At 41.2% G+C, this 15,308-nt stretch overlaps 1 protein-coding gene and 1 long non-coding RNA gene across 8 annotated transcripts in view; one reads left to right on the forward strand and one right to left on the reverse strand.

The window, feature by feature from the left end:
• Window positions 1–15,308, forward strand: part of TMEM132B (transmembrane protein 132B) — a 174,517-nt gene that overhangs the window by 129,706 nt on the left and 29,503 nt on the right. For all 3 annotated transcript variants that reach the window (XM_090152722.1, XM_031592699.2, XM_090152723.1), the window contains one exon: window positions 11,248–11,391. In XM_090152722.1, the coding sequence (XP_090008848.1) occupies window positions 11,248–11,391 (144 nt within the window). The remainder of the gene's footprint in view (window positions 1–11,247; window positions 11,392–15,308) is intronic.
• LOC116228660 (uncharacterized) overlaps window positions 6,915–15,308 on the reverse strand; it is a 314,039-nt gene continuing 305,645 nt past the window's right edge. For 3 of the 5 annotated variants that reach the window (XR_016472124.1, XR_016472117.1, XR_016472115.1), the window contains one exon: window positions 9,169–9,761. This is a non-coding gene — a long non-coding RNA (uncharacterized LOC116228660). Of the gene's footprint in view, window positions 8,466–9,168; window positions 9,762–15,308 lie in introns of those variants that run through there. The other 2 variants (XR_016472118.1, XR_016472116.1) reach the window with 2 other exon arrangements.

Genomic DNA, 15,308 nt, shown 5'->3' on the forward strand with positions numbered 1-15,308 from the left:
GAAAGATCCAAAGCTAAATCAACAGCTTACACAATTGCATCTGATAATGAAGAAGAAGAATTTTAAAATGCCAGGTATTGCTTCATTTAAGAACGTACAACCTTTGGACAGTTTGTTAAAGTCGGTGTCATTTAACAAGAAAAAATGAAACAAAGCAGGAAAATGTGTTTGTTGTAGCTGCTGATCTTAGGAGAATGGCTTTAGTTAGCCACCTTGTGTTGGTTGTTACTCAAAGCTGGCCTGCAGTGAAGCATGAGGATGTGGAGTGAAGCTGTTGACCGTCCTTTTCTGTGTTTTGTGGTAAGATGCCTTCTGGCAGCACTTAGTGGCCTTTTGGAAAGTGATGATATTGCAGCATAGCAAAAAAAAAAAACCCAAAGATTTATTGAAACAGCTTTTCTTTCCAGTTTATCCATCTTCAGAAGATTCCCACTGCCGAGAAGATCTGAAATTACAGTGCTAAATGAGACACTTTACTCACTGTGCTGTTTTTCTTTGAGGACTTTCTTGTTCCTAGCTGTCAGAGGTTCAGCTCTTGTAGGTGAATGTCCCCACTGAGGTTTTGCAAACAGATGCAAGAAGTTGGTTCTTTGAATGGCGGGTTACCATTCACTGTATCTAAGACATTTTAGAGGAATGCTTTGAAAGCAAATTTGCAGTGCTGGTTCTCAGAGAATTGTAGCACATTGGTGACTACAATGGGGCTTAGGGACTACTGGAAAGTGGGAGAAAAAAGGGCATTTTCTGTCGTTGTCTTTCTCACCTGTGAGAAGCGCTGGCTGTACCTGTGCCACGTGAGCCCATCTCAAGCACTGAGGAGGTGAGCTGCCATCCAGGAGGGCTGGATACTGCGTGGTGTAAGAAAGAGGAGAGAAAAAGCCAACGTAACAAGACATGGAAGGTGAGGAGCCCTCGCTCCTTTCGACGCTGAAAATGTATAGGGGTGCTTTCAAGTGAGAGCACTTTTGATCTGGAATTCTGTGGTACATTTACAAAGACCTTGAAATGCAACGCTCTCTCCTTGTCATTCCTTCTCTAAAATGATGTGTCAAAATGCCACAGAACCGTATCTTTTCTTAGGCTCCATCTTCTGTAAAAAAGCATATTCTTTTGTATTGGTCTGTCCCTGTAGCAGCAGCAATGACTATGTAGCAAGAGGACCCCATCAGCTTCAGTACAAGAAAGAACAGGGTATTATACCTGGCCTTCTTCCTACCTTACAACAGTAAACAGTTTGGAATTCATGCTGCAAAAGAAGAAATACATGTACTATCATTTGGAAATTTGTCCACTTTTAGAGAGAAAGAAAGGAATGAATAGTTGACACAGCCAGTTTTGAGGAAGATAGATTTCCTTAATGGATGAAAATGGCAACTATTAATTCTCTTTGAACAGTCCAGTGATGGCGATCTATTTTCTCTTTGCCAGTCAGCTGGGCTGTGTAGTTATTTCATGTTAAGTAAAATGGCAGCAAATGGGGGACATTTTCCTCCTCCATGATAGTTCTTGTAGATGAATTCTTTAACATGAAGTGGGTAATTCTCTTTTTACTCACTTACTGTACCTAGCTTGTCTTTCTGGAAGATTGGTATTTTTCCCATTACTCGTAATGTAGCAGGTTTTAAAGAAATAATTGTAAAGTTTGAATTGAATAATGCCTTAATGCCTTTTGAAGGCTAATTATGAAGATAATGCTTTGGAAGCAAAGTTAGAAGTTGTTTTCTCATCTTCCTCCTGTCCTTCAGGGCTTTTTGTTGGGACAGAGAACCAAGTCAGCCACTACTTTGTGCAGTTTGCAGGCATTTTAAAACTAAAAGTTTTAATGTTACTTTGGAGTCTCTGCTTGGACTGGGTTTGACACAGAGGTAAGGACAAGGAATCATTGTTAAAAATTCTTTATCAAAGAAACATGCTGTGATTTTGATACGTGCTTGCTTTCACAGAATCACAAGTGAAGACCTTTGTCTGCTTACAGAATGCTTCTATCAAAAACCAATAATACTGTCACTTTCTATTCCTGTTCCTGAGAAGCATTAATGTCATCCCCCTTGTCTACTTATTGTCTTGCCCCATTTCAAACCACCTGTGGGATGGCATCAGAAGCCCTCTTTAAATGGAACATTCTGCAGTAGTTTCAAATTAAGAGGTATTCTTTTCTCTTGAGTGCATGTGGTTATCTACTGCATTAGAATACATGGTAGTGTGCTGCTATCATTTTCCACTTAGGAAAGGCAGCAAGTAAGACAGTCTTTCTTTCCTTGCATCTGTTACTGGTCGTTTTATTTGTGGCCTTCTGTATTTCTTTACAATCACTGGCATTTGTTTTGCTGCACAGCTGAATTTCAGTTAACCAACCAATAAATTAACTGTTTGAGATGTTGCCTGCTCAGCATTTACAGCAAAAAGGCCATTTGGTAGGAAAGATGAGCGAATCGGTATTTACACTGTGCAGAACCAGCAGCAGGTTTGAGTGTAATCTTGCAGGAAAGGCATGGATCTAGGACATGGGAAATGGGGATTCAGTCTCTCATTGTGTCATTGGCCTGGTGGGATTTTCCTGCCTCATTATTTGACCTGTAAAATGGAGATAACCATCTTGTCCCTTGTAAAGCTGAGAGCTGTTTCTAAAGTGTTGTTGAAAGATAAGATGCTATAAGGAACAACATAAATTAAACATTCAGGGTGTAATTTTTAGAACAGATGAAGGCCGTATGGGAAAAGATGAAAGATTAAATAGTTTGATCCTGATTTCACAGGACTTTTACATTTGTGTAATTCCATGATCTTTGCTGTAATTGCTGTCTTGCACCAGTCTAGCCGAGAGCAGAATCCAGTCTTTACTCAGAGGTTCTTCAGTTTGAGGTCTGTGTGTCCCCAGAGCTGATGGACTCTGGAAGAACACTGTGGTTCTGAAAGCAGTGGCTCAACTCATGAAACACAGATGATATTGTCCTATTCTGCAGCAAATACAGACGCTGTGCTGAGAAATTCAATCATGAAAGATAAAAAATGGGATTTTGTTCTGAACTTGAATAAAGCAGAGGTCGTTCTTTATAAAGTTGAGCAGAAAAAGAAGTAATCAGACATAGAAGCAGGATGGATCTGACAGCACTTCTGAACAGGTACAAGGTGAACAAATAGAAAAATAAAAATGAAGAGCAAAAATGCAAGTCACATAGCAGCAGGGGAAGGAAGGAAGGAAAAACCTCCAGAAATCCATAGGGCAGTCAGAAGACTCTCGAACACTCAAAATAAATGAATGTTGTCATTTGAAAAAATCACTGTAATTTCAGCTTTTTTTTTTTTCTTTTTCTTCCCCCAAATACTCTCACTGGTGTCTCTTTTACCATTCCTGGGTTTTGTCACATCATTTTTTCCACGTCCAAAAAGTTTGTGGGCAGCTCTAAACCCTAAAGCTCTAAACACAAGCAGGAGGCATCTTCTGTTGTTTCTGTTTAAGCAAAAAGTGCCTGTGGGAGCAGCTTATTTGGGCAGTGGCAGTGCAAGGACACAGGGTGTTCAGTGTGGGATGCTCCCATGGTCAGGGAATGAAGCACCAGAAAGCTCTGAGCTTGCACCCTTAGTAATGGCTGGCTATGGGCATGTTCTCTTGCTTTGTATTTTTGCTGCACTGAATACAGTGGTTGGCAGCTTTGTGAAGTGAAGTAGATAAAAAGCATGGCTGTAGAAGTCTGTGTCATGTTAGGGATCATGCAGTGGCATAAGTATTTGCTAATGTTGTCCTACAACAAAAATATATATGCTGATTGTAATTGAAAACAGGGAGGAATAGAGTTCTGTCCTCTAACCATTGAAGCTAAATTAGACATGTGAGCCCTTTAACAGTCAGTAGAGGGAGATAAAACTTCCAGAGTGTCACTTACCTGTCCTGAGATACATGGCTGAGGCAGCAGCTGCCAGGGAGGGAATGGCACACTGTGGGCACTGGGAGGATTGCTGTGTGGCTGAGAGCTGGCAGTGGGCATGGTCTGCTGAATGGCACTGCTGCTGTGCTGGGTGTGTGGATGTTACATCCAGAGAGCAGTCAGATGGAAGCCTATGGAATTACTTCCATAGGTGAAGTAAGTATGTGTGCAGTCTGGTCCTGACGAGAAGAGAGAAGAGAAAAAAATCCAAAATCTTATTTGGATAATCATAGTATCATTAAGTTTAGGGTTAGTGTAGCATGGCTAGGTTGGACTTGATGATCTTGAAAGACTCTTCCATCCTGAGCAATTCAATCATTCTGTGTCACAGCTGCTTTTCCACATACTTTGTTTTGCTCGTAAACGAGTATTGTGATGCCACAGCCATTGTGTGAATGGCCTAACGTGTGCCAAAGGAGAAAGAGCCATGCTCCTTCCTTAAGAGGATGCTCCTGCAGGATGTTGGGAAGTCATGGAGACGTGCCATAATTAATTTGTGCTCTCTGCTACAGCATTAAGCAGCTGTTATTACAGAAGGACGTGGATTTCTGCCCAGGTAGTGCTCATGGTAGATGATGAGCACACAGATTGCAGCAGTAAACTCACGTGATACGCAACCTTATGTTTCAGTGTCTGTGGTTTTGCACTTGTGAAACTGAAGCCTTTTCAAGCTGGTGAGTTGCCAACTTTTCCATTGCTCCCATAGCATAGAATTTCCTCAAAAAAAAAAAAAAAAAAAAAAAGAGAACAACAAACAAAAAAAACATCCCTTCTTGCAGCCTGCTCCAATAGAAATTATGATGAGTAGAAAAGAAATTCATTAAAGTGGTTACCAAGAATGTTGTTAAATGTTCTGAAACTGGTGGGACAAAGATAGAGAAATAAAATTTCATGTTGATCAGAAAAATTTATCTTTGATGACTGCTGATACTCAAGTGAATCCAATAGTTACATTTCATAAAGTAGACAAAACATGGCCTCCCTGGATTCTTCAGTGGAAGAAGCCTTTGACAAATGCTCAGGTGATTGTTTTGTGTTCATCTGAAAAGAATTATTGGTTCATATGGAAGCATACATCACTGCACATGAGCAGACAGCTCTACCCATTTGCAATCCTCTTGAGGTCAGGGGGATATAATTTAATTTCAAATGGAGATGGCCCATATTTTTATTAAACAACAGAATGTGGTCTTGTTTTTCTGGAATAAAAGAAAGGAAAAAGCAACTGCATTAAGTGATCTATGATGTTCTGTTGAGAACAGCTGGCACAGATCTATCAGATGAATGCTCAGGTGAGTTGCAGATTGTTAAACATAGTGCAAATTCCAGTGTGGGCGATTGGCAGAGTTTACCATAACATTTTTAGTCTGACGTTAGGTCCTTTATTTCATAGCATGCTAAAAAAAAAAATGCATGCAGAAATGCAAGCCAGGAGCTCTTGGATTCTGTATTCTCTGTGCAAACAACTAAAATCAGATGTTTGATAGCTGCTCTTCAGCTGTAAGAATTTCCCATTTCTTCTGCTTCAGGCATGTGCTTCGAAGTGATGGTGTCACGATGTTTAACATAAGTTTGGAGAATAGAGTCTTCTGGGACATAATGGGCTGAAGCAAAATAGCAGGAGCCCGTCCCATGAAAGGTCTGTTGCTGATGCAGAAGGCACTGGTACTTAGCTGAGCCAGTGGAGACTGCCTGACAGGTTGCAATTACTTCTGCCAAGTGCACCAGGCTGCATTCTGAACCTTTGCTTAATGGGGGCAGATCTGTTCTGAGTTATGAAAAAAAATAAAACTGCCTCAGGTCCTAGATATGACAGTGTCTGCTTCTAATCAGGTTTCACCTTCAGCAGCAGCTTTTGCTTATTCATCCTACATAAACCTCTAAATGAGCTGAATTTCCATCATAAAAAAAAAAAAACAGAAATGGCATAAATCTCAACTTCAGTTGTTGCAAACTCCAAGGCAGAGTTTCCACTGTCTGATCACGTTTGCTAGGTACACTCTGCTAAGATAAGAGCTTCCTTCAGTGTATCTGTGGCAAAAGGACAAGCTATAGAATGAGATTCTGCTTTGGAATCTGTATCATGCTTTTTTTGTGCTGTAGCAAATTGTTTTTGCAGCCTGCACTGTAATATGCATCCAGAATAATATTCAATTAGGCTAATAGTTGCTGCTTACATTGTTCCGTAAGAATCAGTGATTAAGAACTGCTCAGTATGGTTCAATCTCCATTAATTAATTTCCCCTGCAGAATGTATACACCTGCCTATTCTTCCTTGGGGATCCCAATATGAAGTAAAGCTATTTTGCAGGTAAACAAAGGAGGTGAAGGATGACCTTTAACTCTGACAGCAGCATTTGTGATTTACCATCTGCCATAACTGATGACTCCTGATAGCAATATACTGGATAAAAGCTGCAATGAGGGGATGGCTGGAGATAGAGGGAGTTGGAGGGGAATGGGGATGAGCTTCAAGCAGCAGGTGTGGCTTGGTGGGGCAGAATCACAGGACGTTAGTCTTTAAGGTTGGAATGACCACAAAGGTCTTCTAGTCAGCCATCAGCCCACTGAAGGACTTGTGTGTAGCTCTGACACATTGGCAAGCAGGTGATTTCACAGGTGAGTCCACAAGTGAAATGATATTTGCAGGATAAGAAATCAGCATTGTTCAGCCCTTCATTGAGGGCACTCAGCAGCACCGACCACCAGAGCCACCTGCATTGCTGTGGGCCTGGTTCCATGTGTGATGTGGGCTGGCTGTGTAAAAGTAGGGAGGAAAAATGTTAAAGAACAATGTGAGCTCTTTGCAAAGATTGTTTATGCGTTTAATAAGCACAATCTCAGTTGTTTGTTCTCACCACTGGATTGCAAAATGGTAAATCTTACCTGATCTAATGGTGGTATACAGAAATAGCTTTCCAGCAACCCAACTTCATTAATATGTATTGGAAATCTAAAACAGTAGTCAGCTGTGAGAGGAAAAAAGTACAGAATTGCTTTGGATTATAATAATTTCAGCAAAGCATCTAATTTATATATTAAGCTTGCTTAATGGGCTTATATTGCCTTGCTCTTTGATCTGAAGAAAAAGGTGCTGAATAATTTATCAAATATATAAAAAAAAATAATCTCCTGGCCCAGCCCACACATCACAACCTGCCCTATAATTTCCATTTTCTAAGAGATGCCATTTCCAGGCAGGAGAACTGGTTCCTAAAGATTCCTTCCAATGTTACAAATGAATTTTTATGAGGTACACTCTGGGGAAAAAATAATAATGAAGCAATGCAATTCTGCAGACAAATGTTTCGGGTCTATGCCTTCCTCACTAAAGACAGTCATTTCAACTAAATGCCAAAAGGCATTTAGCTGTAACATTTGTCAGTGGAATAGGGTTGGCTTTAGGTTTCCCTCCTGATTTACAATTGAGTGTTTATTGGGTTTGCTGTACTGTAGCGTGTTTGGTTAACCTCTGAAAAAGCACATCCAGCTTGTATATTAATCACTAGGATGATGTCTGTTACAGTAAATTGGGTCAGTGCAGGGTTTCTGTGGAAAGGAGAGGGGCAGGAAAGGTGTGCTGGTGATCCTAGGCTGGGGTGTGAGTAATAAGGCCCCTGAGATGGTTCCTTGTATGATGCATCACTGTCTTCTTGGCTTGCAGTGGTTGGGTGAGCTGTGAGAGTCAAGGGCCTGGTGAGGATTTAGGTCAATGTGGCATTATTTAAAGCCTACATATTAGGACCTCAGTGCCTGGAGTTCCTCAGGGATCCCTACTCCTGGTCACATCCCCAGTAACAGCCTGATGTGGCTCTTGATGCCTCTCCCATTCACATTTCTCCTCCATTTTGTTCAAAGCAATGAGTTGTCAAACGTTTACCAAGGCTGTGTGCAGGGTTTATTCATATTTAAATAAAGCCATTATCCTGGCCTTGAGTTTCAGTAGTTTTCTACTCTTCCTCTTGAGTATTTCTCTCAGTAGTGCCATCTAATCAGCTTTAGGTTTTAATTAAACAGCTGTCATTTGCTTCCTAGTTCTGTTGCGTCCTGATGTTGTATTAAATTTTAATTTAGCCTGGGCTGGATAAGAAGTAGATTCCTTCAGACAACAAAGAAACGCCATTAGCAGGTTACAGTTGTAATTAAGAGGAGTTCTGCTGAAGTACTAATGCATTCAGGTACAGAGAAGGAATGGAGATAAACACACACAATTGTTACTCAAGGATAGTGCTGCAATGTGAATGTAGTTTCTGCCCCAGCTGCTTAAATTCCAGATCTTGGTCAAGATCCCATCTTAAACCCATGGCAGAGGAAGTAGGAAAGGACTCCATCTTCCAAATGGGAGCTGCGGGGAGTTGGAGGTGAGAGGTTGGTGCTGGTCCCTGGGTGGTGCTCCAGATGTCTGGGGATGCTGTGCCATGCTGTGGGACCTGCCCATGTAAATCAGTGTTATTACCTCTCTCTAGAGCTCACTGATGTTGACAGTAACCAGCAGAGTTGTTTTACGTGCAGTGACACTTCTTTCTGCAGAAAACCTTGCTGTGGAAATAGAAGACAAACCTAACTGAATCTACTGAAGATGCAAATTAAAAAAAAAAAAAAAAGAAAAAGAAAAAGAAAAAAGAGGTCTGCTTATAAATCTAACAGACAGTCAATTAGTTCAGTTCTGCCTTCATATTTCTTCCTCAGAGGAAATATGTTTTGTCAGTCTATAAATAGCCAGCTCTTAAAAAGGTCTTTACGCAGTCTATTATGCTATTGTAACACCCGATGCAGGCATCAGGCACCTGAAATATTGATTTCTATGGTAGAATTGCTTACCAGCAAAGTGCAGCTTTGTGAAGCAGCACCAGCTAATTAGCACCGTGGGTAGGTATCTGTACTTACTGGGATGGAGGGGAGGTTCAGGACAGGGCTGTGTCGAGAGAGAGGTGAGCATATTGCAGTGCACCTACACATGGAGGAGTGGCAACGTGTCACTTCTGAGCCCTTTTCTCTCACACCGGGAGTTCACAGAAGAATGTAAATCTTTCTGCATTATCCTTCAGAACATCAAAGTGTGACTTCAGCTTGGAAACTGAGCAGCTCTTAGGAGTTAATGAGACTGGAGGTTGTGTTTGGCTGTCATCGCATGGACAGTCAGCAGTTGGGTGATACAACAAACGGTGCAGAAGCAAAGCAGCTAGCTCAGGCCTGCTGAGAACCTGACTGCAAGTCCACTGAAGTCAGAAGAAATCTTTCATCTGTTGTTCAGTAGGGCTTTGGATTGGACTGTGAGTGCTGCCTGCCCCTGACACGTAGGAGCTGTGGAGCTGTGCTAAGAATAGGGGGGTTGGAAGCACAATTAGGTACACGTGCACTGCCTGTGACCTTGGCAAAAACACTGCTGCTCCTGATGCACTGAAGGTGGTTGTTGAGGAGCACCTTAGAAGCGTCCTGCTGACGAACCAGGATGCAAAACCACCACGTCCACATCATGTATTCAGCATTTGTTTGTATCAACTTGATGGTGTAGACATATTTGCCATTGGTTTGGTGCCATCTGCCTACCTCTGCTGTATTTGTGCATGAAGCATCTCCATTCATCTTCGCCTGGTTTACACAACCCCTTTCCACTCGTGCTGCAGCTAACAATTCTCACACAGCAGTGAATTTTCTTAGTTTTGTTGGAGCCTCACTCTTTGTAAAGGTTCTCCACTTGTTCTTTCACACTTTTATTTTTTCACATCTCTGCTTGCTGGTGTCCCTCTGTCATGGGTGGCAGCTGGTGATAAATGATCCCATTCAGCATAAACAAAACCCAGTCATTTACTGCGTGAAACATCTGGCTGGTGCCTGGCAGAGAACAGGACAAGGAGGATTGTATTTATTTCATGAGGTGTAATTCAGAAAAGCATCTCTATTCAGGACAGCACTTACACATGTGCTTAAATCACAGAGAAGTCTAAGTGTCAAGTTGAGCCACATACTTTTAGGGCTGTTTTGAACAGAAATGGACTGGAGTACACGTTTAAGTGCCTTTCTGGAACATGACTGCCCATAAAGCTCTACTAGACTATATTAGTTAGCTGGCACTAGCGTTATTAGTACTTCTACTCATTTAATTCAGGGTGCTTTTTGTAGAAGTTTCCGAATATTGATTAATAATACATCTTAGTTGCAAGTATTTATTGGACTTCTCCAGCTGTCCTTAGCTGGTGGTCAATGCCCATTATTTTCTTTCAATCTAGCTAGCAGACAGAAGTAAATGATAGTGAATATATTTTCCTATGCAAACTGCCATCAGGTTTTCCACTAAAATCTGTTTATTCTTCCACCAATTCAAATAATGGAATTTAAAGTTAGATTAGTTGGAAACAACTTTTTTTTTTTTTCCCCAACTGGCAAGCAATTAGTTTTATGGAATTTGAAAAATGAGCAGCAGATGGATTTAAAGCAGTATTTCCTCTTGAAGGCTTTTCTAGAAGGCTGAGCTGAATCTCTATGGAAGCAGAGGTGGTGTGAAGCTTTGGGCCTGCAGTGAGCAGTGCTTAAGCAGAGACGTGTTCCTCTGCAGGCCTCCATCAGGGCTGTTCCCCTCCCTTCTGCTCTGCTTACGCAAGGCAGGGACCTCTGGGCAACTCACTTGGCACAATTAATCAAACTGCAGCCACACTGAGATGCCGAGGAAGGCTGTGTTAATGCAGTCATTAGAGTGCCAGTGCTGTGAATTCGTCAGGATTAGAGAGAAATGTGGTAAAACATCTCCAGGTGGGATTTTGATGGGGAAAGATTAGAAAAATTGTATGTGACATTGTTTAGTTGATAATAGCATGCCTCATGCATGGTTTTTCTAATCATATATTTATGTCCGGAAAAGGGACAACTGGCTCAACTGTTGGCTGAACCAGTATGAAAGAAATACTGTTGCTGTAGTGCTTGGCAATTGCCTCCTACATCCCGGGCATGATTTGGGACATAAGGGTGGGCTGAGCCATTGACACCCCTGGAGATGGTGCTTGAAACATGCTGAGGTTCTGCCAACACACAGATGTGTCTTCGCGCGTCATTGCGTTATGGATTTCATTTCCACAACAGCCAAACCTGTAAATGGGCTCAGAAAGAGTAAAGCTGTGTGTCTGTCAAACCAGAACTTGGTGGTCCAGACACAAATTTTGGCCTAGAAAATTGTGCATTGATTGCAGGGAGCTCACAGGGTGCGTGCAAGGAAGTGTCACTCCCCTGTCCGAGAGGAGGTTTTGGTTCTGAGCTCTGATCTCTGCAGTGTTCTGTGCTTTTTGCTTCTCTAACGCCCGTCCCATAATTGTGTGTGTGCATACAGGACACAGAAGTCCTTAACACAGCCATCCTGACGGGCAAAACGGTGTCAGTTCCAGTCAAGGTCGTTGCAGTGCAGGAGGATGGGTCGGTCGTTGATGTTTCAGAGTCCACTGAGTGCAAATCAGCTGATGAAGACGTCATAAAGGTAAGGTGCCCATGTCAGATGGGTGTGAGGGAATCACAAGATTTTTCTGTTGCCTTCTCCACCACCAGTATACTGGGACCTAGCCCACATTTGGGATTTTACATGGTTTCATACAGTCATAGCCACTTTTGGGTGGCTTCCACTGTGCAATAAGGAAACTGGCCTCCAGAGGTTATGCAGGGTTATCACATTTCTGTAGACTGACATGGAACCATTTGTGCTGGTGCTTTCCATAAGGTGTGGGAGAAGGCGAAGGATGCTGAAAGTGTGTTTCTGGTCTTTGCTGCTGGACAGCCAGAGCTAGCAAGAAAGAACGTGTTGTCTGATACATCCCACGTGGAAAAAGTCAGTTTGTTGTGCAGGAATCTTTATTCTCGTGTGGGTTTTCTGCATCCATTATTAATGCAATTCCTATTTTTGACAACACTGAATGAGCTCATTACCAATATTGGGAATACATAATATCCTCTAAGACAAACAAAACAACATCTAAATTGCATTCTAATTCCAACAAGAAAGAAATTCCTATGCAGTTAAAGTGCTTACAGGGCTATCCTGTTTTTGAGACTCTCACATGAGAGATGACATCCGCTTGATCCTAGGTAGCACTAGGAAAGATGCTGTGGGTTTGGGCAAAAGCCTCAGTCAGGTTAACTCTACTTTCTTTCAGCCTTTTTCATGTATGTTTATCTCTAGTTATCACAAAGGCAAATTATTCATAATTAAGAATGAAGTTAGTGAGAAAAGGCATATGTGCAGTTGAATCCTCAGAGTGATGTCTGGCAGTTTCCAAACCTCAAAGCATTTTGCAAAGGAAATCAATGTAATACTCCTTTGCCATGAAAGTGACTCTTCATGAAAATGATGTTTACCTTCAGCCATTGATGGAAGAGATTTCTCAAATCACTGTCCTGAGCTCTCGCTATATGTTGGATGGGGAAAGAAAAATCACATTTTGTTTTTCTAGTAACAAAATTTCCATGAAAGCTCTTACCAAAAAGAACGTAAATGACTGTCTTTGTTTATAACTGACTTAATTCTCAAAGGAACAATTTATTTTGATCATTTTGCAGTTCTTTTTTTTGCTATATCCTATGCAGCTAGTTGTCTCTAATTGTGGCTATTATTTATCAGTTGACAATGAAGTGTTCGTGTTATAAACTCAGGCACCAAGTTAAATATCATCAACATATTGCTCAGGCTTCTCCTCTTTGCACCTCAGAAAACGAGGTCTAAAAGATGATGTGTGGACTTCTGTTTCTGTTGACTTTATTGGATTTCTAGGACTCACTGTTAGAAAATACGGGACAGAACCAGATACAAAAAGATGAGGGAAAGAACTCCCCTTCCATTATTTCAAAGTGCTGCTTGTTTAAAGTCCATTTAGTTCAATCAGCAGTTGTCCATATGGATGTCCCGTCAAAGCTGGCTATGAAGTTGTTCTGGTTCCTGAATTTAAAAGGTCCACTGAAGCTGGCAACTACATAAAGCTTGACATGATCCCTTTGAGAGGAGACATGATTGCCAGTTGCTTTCCTGGATTTACACACTTCAAGAAAGCAAAGCTCTTGCCCTTTGACCATCATCTTTTCTAGCTTTTAAAAATGAGTTGTATTTCTAGGTGGAAATAGATTTGTTCCCAAACACCTTCAACTTGATGAGGGTCCTTCCATCTCTTTCAGTGATTTGGGGACCAGACCAAAACAATGGTCAAAATGCACACAGGTTTTAGAAGATTTTCACTGTACTTTCCCACAACTCATCCTTTATTTACTTATTTCTGATGACTACATTGGGTACAAATCCAGTCTTCATTTCACTCCTCTGTGCAATTTTTTGGGCATCAAGTTGCTGATAGAAGACAGTGCCTTGGGGACTCTTTCTCAGAACTGGTACCCAACTTTGCAAACTTAATGAAAATACAAAGGTTTGAATATGGTCTGAGTTCTGCTTGCCCAATCTTGGTGATATATACAGTTATTCTTGTGAAAATTTGAGTATCCTTCCAATGGATTTCAGTTACAGATCACTGAGAGGTGCTTCTAGGCTGCGTGCTATTCAGGCTTAATTTTTTAACTGGAAATATAGGCACTGGTTGCAAAATTGAATTCATAACAATGAATTAGCTGAGTTTAGTACATTGCTGGATGTGCCTATATTTTTTTCACAAAATCGTGTATCTGCCTTTAGAATCCCCTTTGGTAAACTCAGTATTGACTTTGCTTCTGGATTTGTGTTGACTTTTCTATCCTGGTCATACTGCTAAACCCTCTAATAAGGGTTGTCAGGCATTTTGGATGTATTTACCTAATTTTGATCATTTCACTGTTAATTCTGCCTTTATTGTTTCTTTGTAATTGGAGACAGATTCATATTCTTTTGGGCAGAACAGAATGTTGCATTCTTAGCCTTTTATTTCTGTTTAATAGCTAATGATTTAATAGACAATAAATGAGACGATTCTTTGATCACTGCTGTAACACCATTATTTTCAATTAAGACACAATGAACTGAAGCTAATTTAAATAGAAACAGACTTTGGCCCAGGCTGTTATGTATTTATACAAAATGCACTTAGATGGGCAGCTACCTTGGTATCATACTGACAAAAATACTACTCAGAGGTGGCCCAACAGACTGGTGATGAGTGATTTCTCTGTAGACAAGGGATGTGAATCTCTCCTGCTCAAAGCCATATATCCCCTCTGCCTAACAGTATAATAGCTTCCCAGCAAGAGAGTAATTCAGTCCACATTTTTCATGGCCTAAATAATTCGTGGTAAATACAATGAAACTCATCCATTACTTGACATTGCATTCACCGACCTCAGTGGGACTGGATCATCAATGGAGTCGCACTGATCTACTTGTTCAGTTCTATTGCCATCCCTGGTTCCTGCAGTTGGGCACAGGCCATAATACTGACCAACCATTTTGCCTTGATGTGGCTTACGCTGTAAAAATTTGAGATGAAAATATCATTCTTGAGTCACTGAAACTCTCATGTTTATTCCGTCATTGAAAAGGAATGTTTAATGTTTTTGGCATTTGAAAGAAAAGAATGGCTTTATGATTAAGGCACTGAAATGCTTCTCAGCATTTATTTCCATATCTTTTGCTGATTTCCTGTGTGACTTTGGGTAAGTCAGTCGTTTCTCTTGGAATCTCACTTCCTTATCTGCAAACAAGGCTGAGAAAAAAGAATTCTTTCCCATCCTCAGCCTGCCTTACATAATTTTTCAAGCTACAGTTGACTCTGAACGGACAAAATCCTTATCTCCAAAAGCCCCATTAACTTCAATGGTCTTCTGCCATGGACTCTCTTGAAGGTCTTCTCCCAAGTCTTGTTTTTCCTGCAAACCAGAACTAGAAAGGGTGGTGAAGCTGAAAAGTTTATGAAGAAGTTGCTGAGCTATTCTGGTTCTGGAAGATAAAGGAGCTAAAGGAGCCTGTAGACAAAGTGGGATGTGCTTTTTCTATATGTGTGCCATGGGGCCTCAGTCCTCGCTGGTGGGGAAAAAAAGCCTTGAAGAAAAGGATTAAAGCAGTTGTACCATGGCAGGGACCTCCTTTTCTTGACCATCTGTCAGGATATATAAGCACTGCTGAAGTTTTGCTGGTCTGCTGCAGTGGGTTTTGCATGCTCCTCATTGGCCTTTGAGCCACTGTTAGAGAGAAGTGGCAGTGATGGAAGGAGCACCTCGGGATGGTTGTATTGCATGGAGAAGTCTGACCTGATGAGCTTTGGTGGCTGTCAGTCTTTACAGCTTCACAGATGCTCCATGCAAAGTGTGTGAACTCCTTTTCCTTCCTTTAAAAGCCTGAACCGTAGTAATTGCACGTGAAGAAAGATTCTGAAAGCACTGTAGTTGTGTGTTAGTCAGGAACATCAGCCACAAGTGAGGAAATTGTAATGA

Source organism: Phasianus colchicus, chromosome 18 (assembly GCF_987193195.1).
Source record: "Phasianus colchicus chromosome 18, bPhaCol1.hap1.1, whole genome shotgun sequence".
NCBI classification, from domain to species: domain Eukaryota; kingdom Metazoa; phylum Chordata; class Aves; order Galliformes; family Phasianidae; genus Phasianus; species Phasianus colchicus.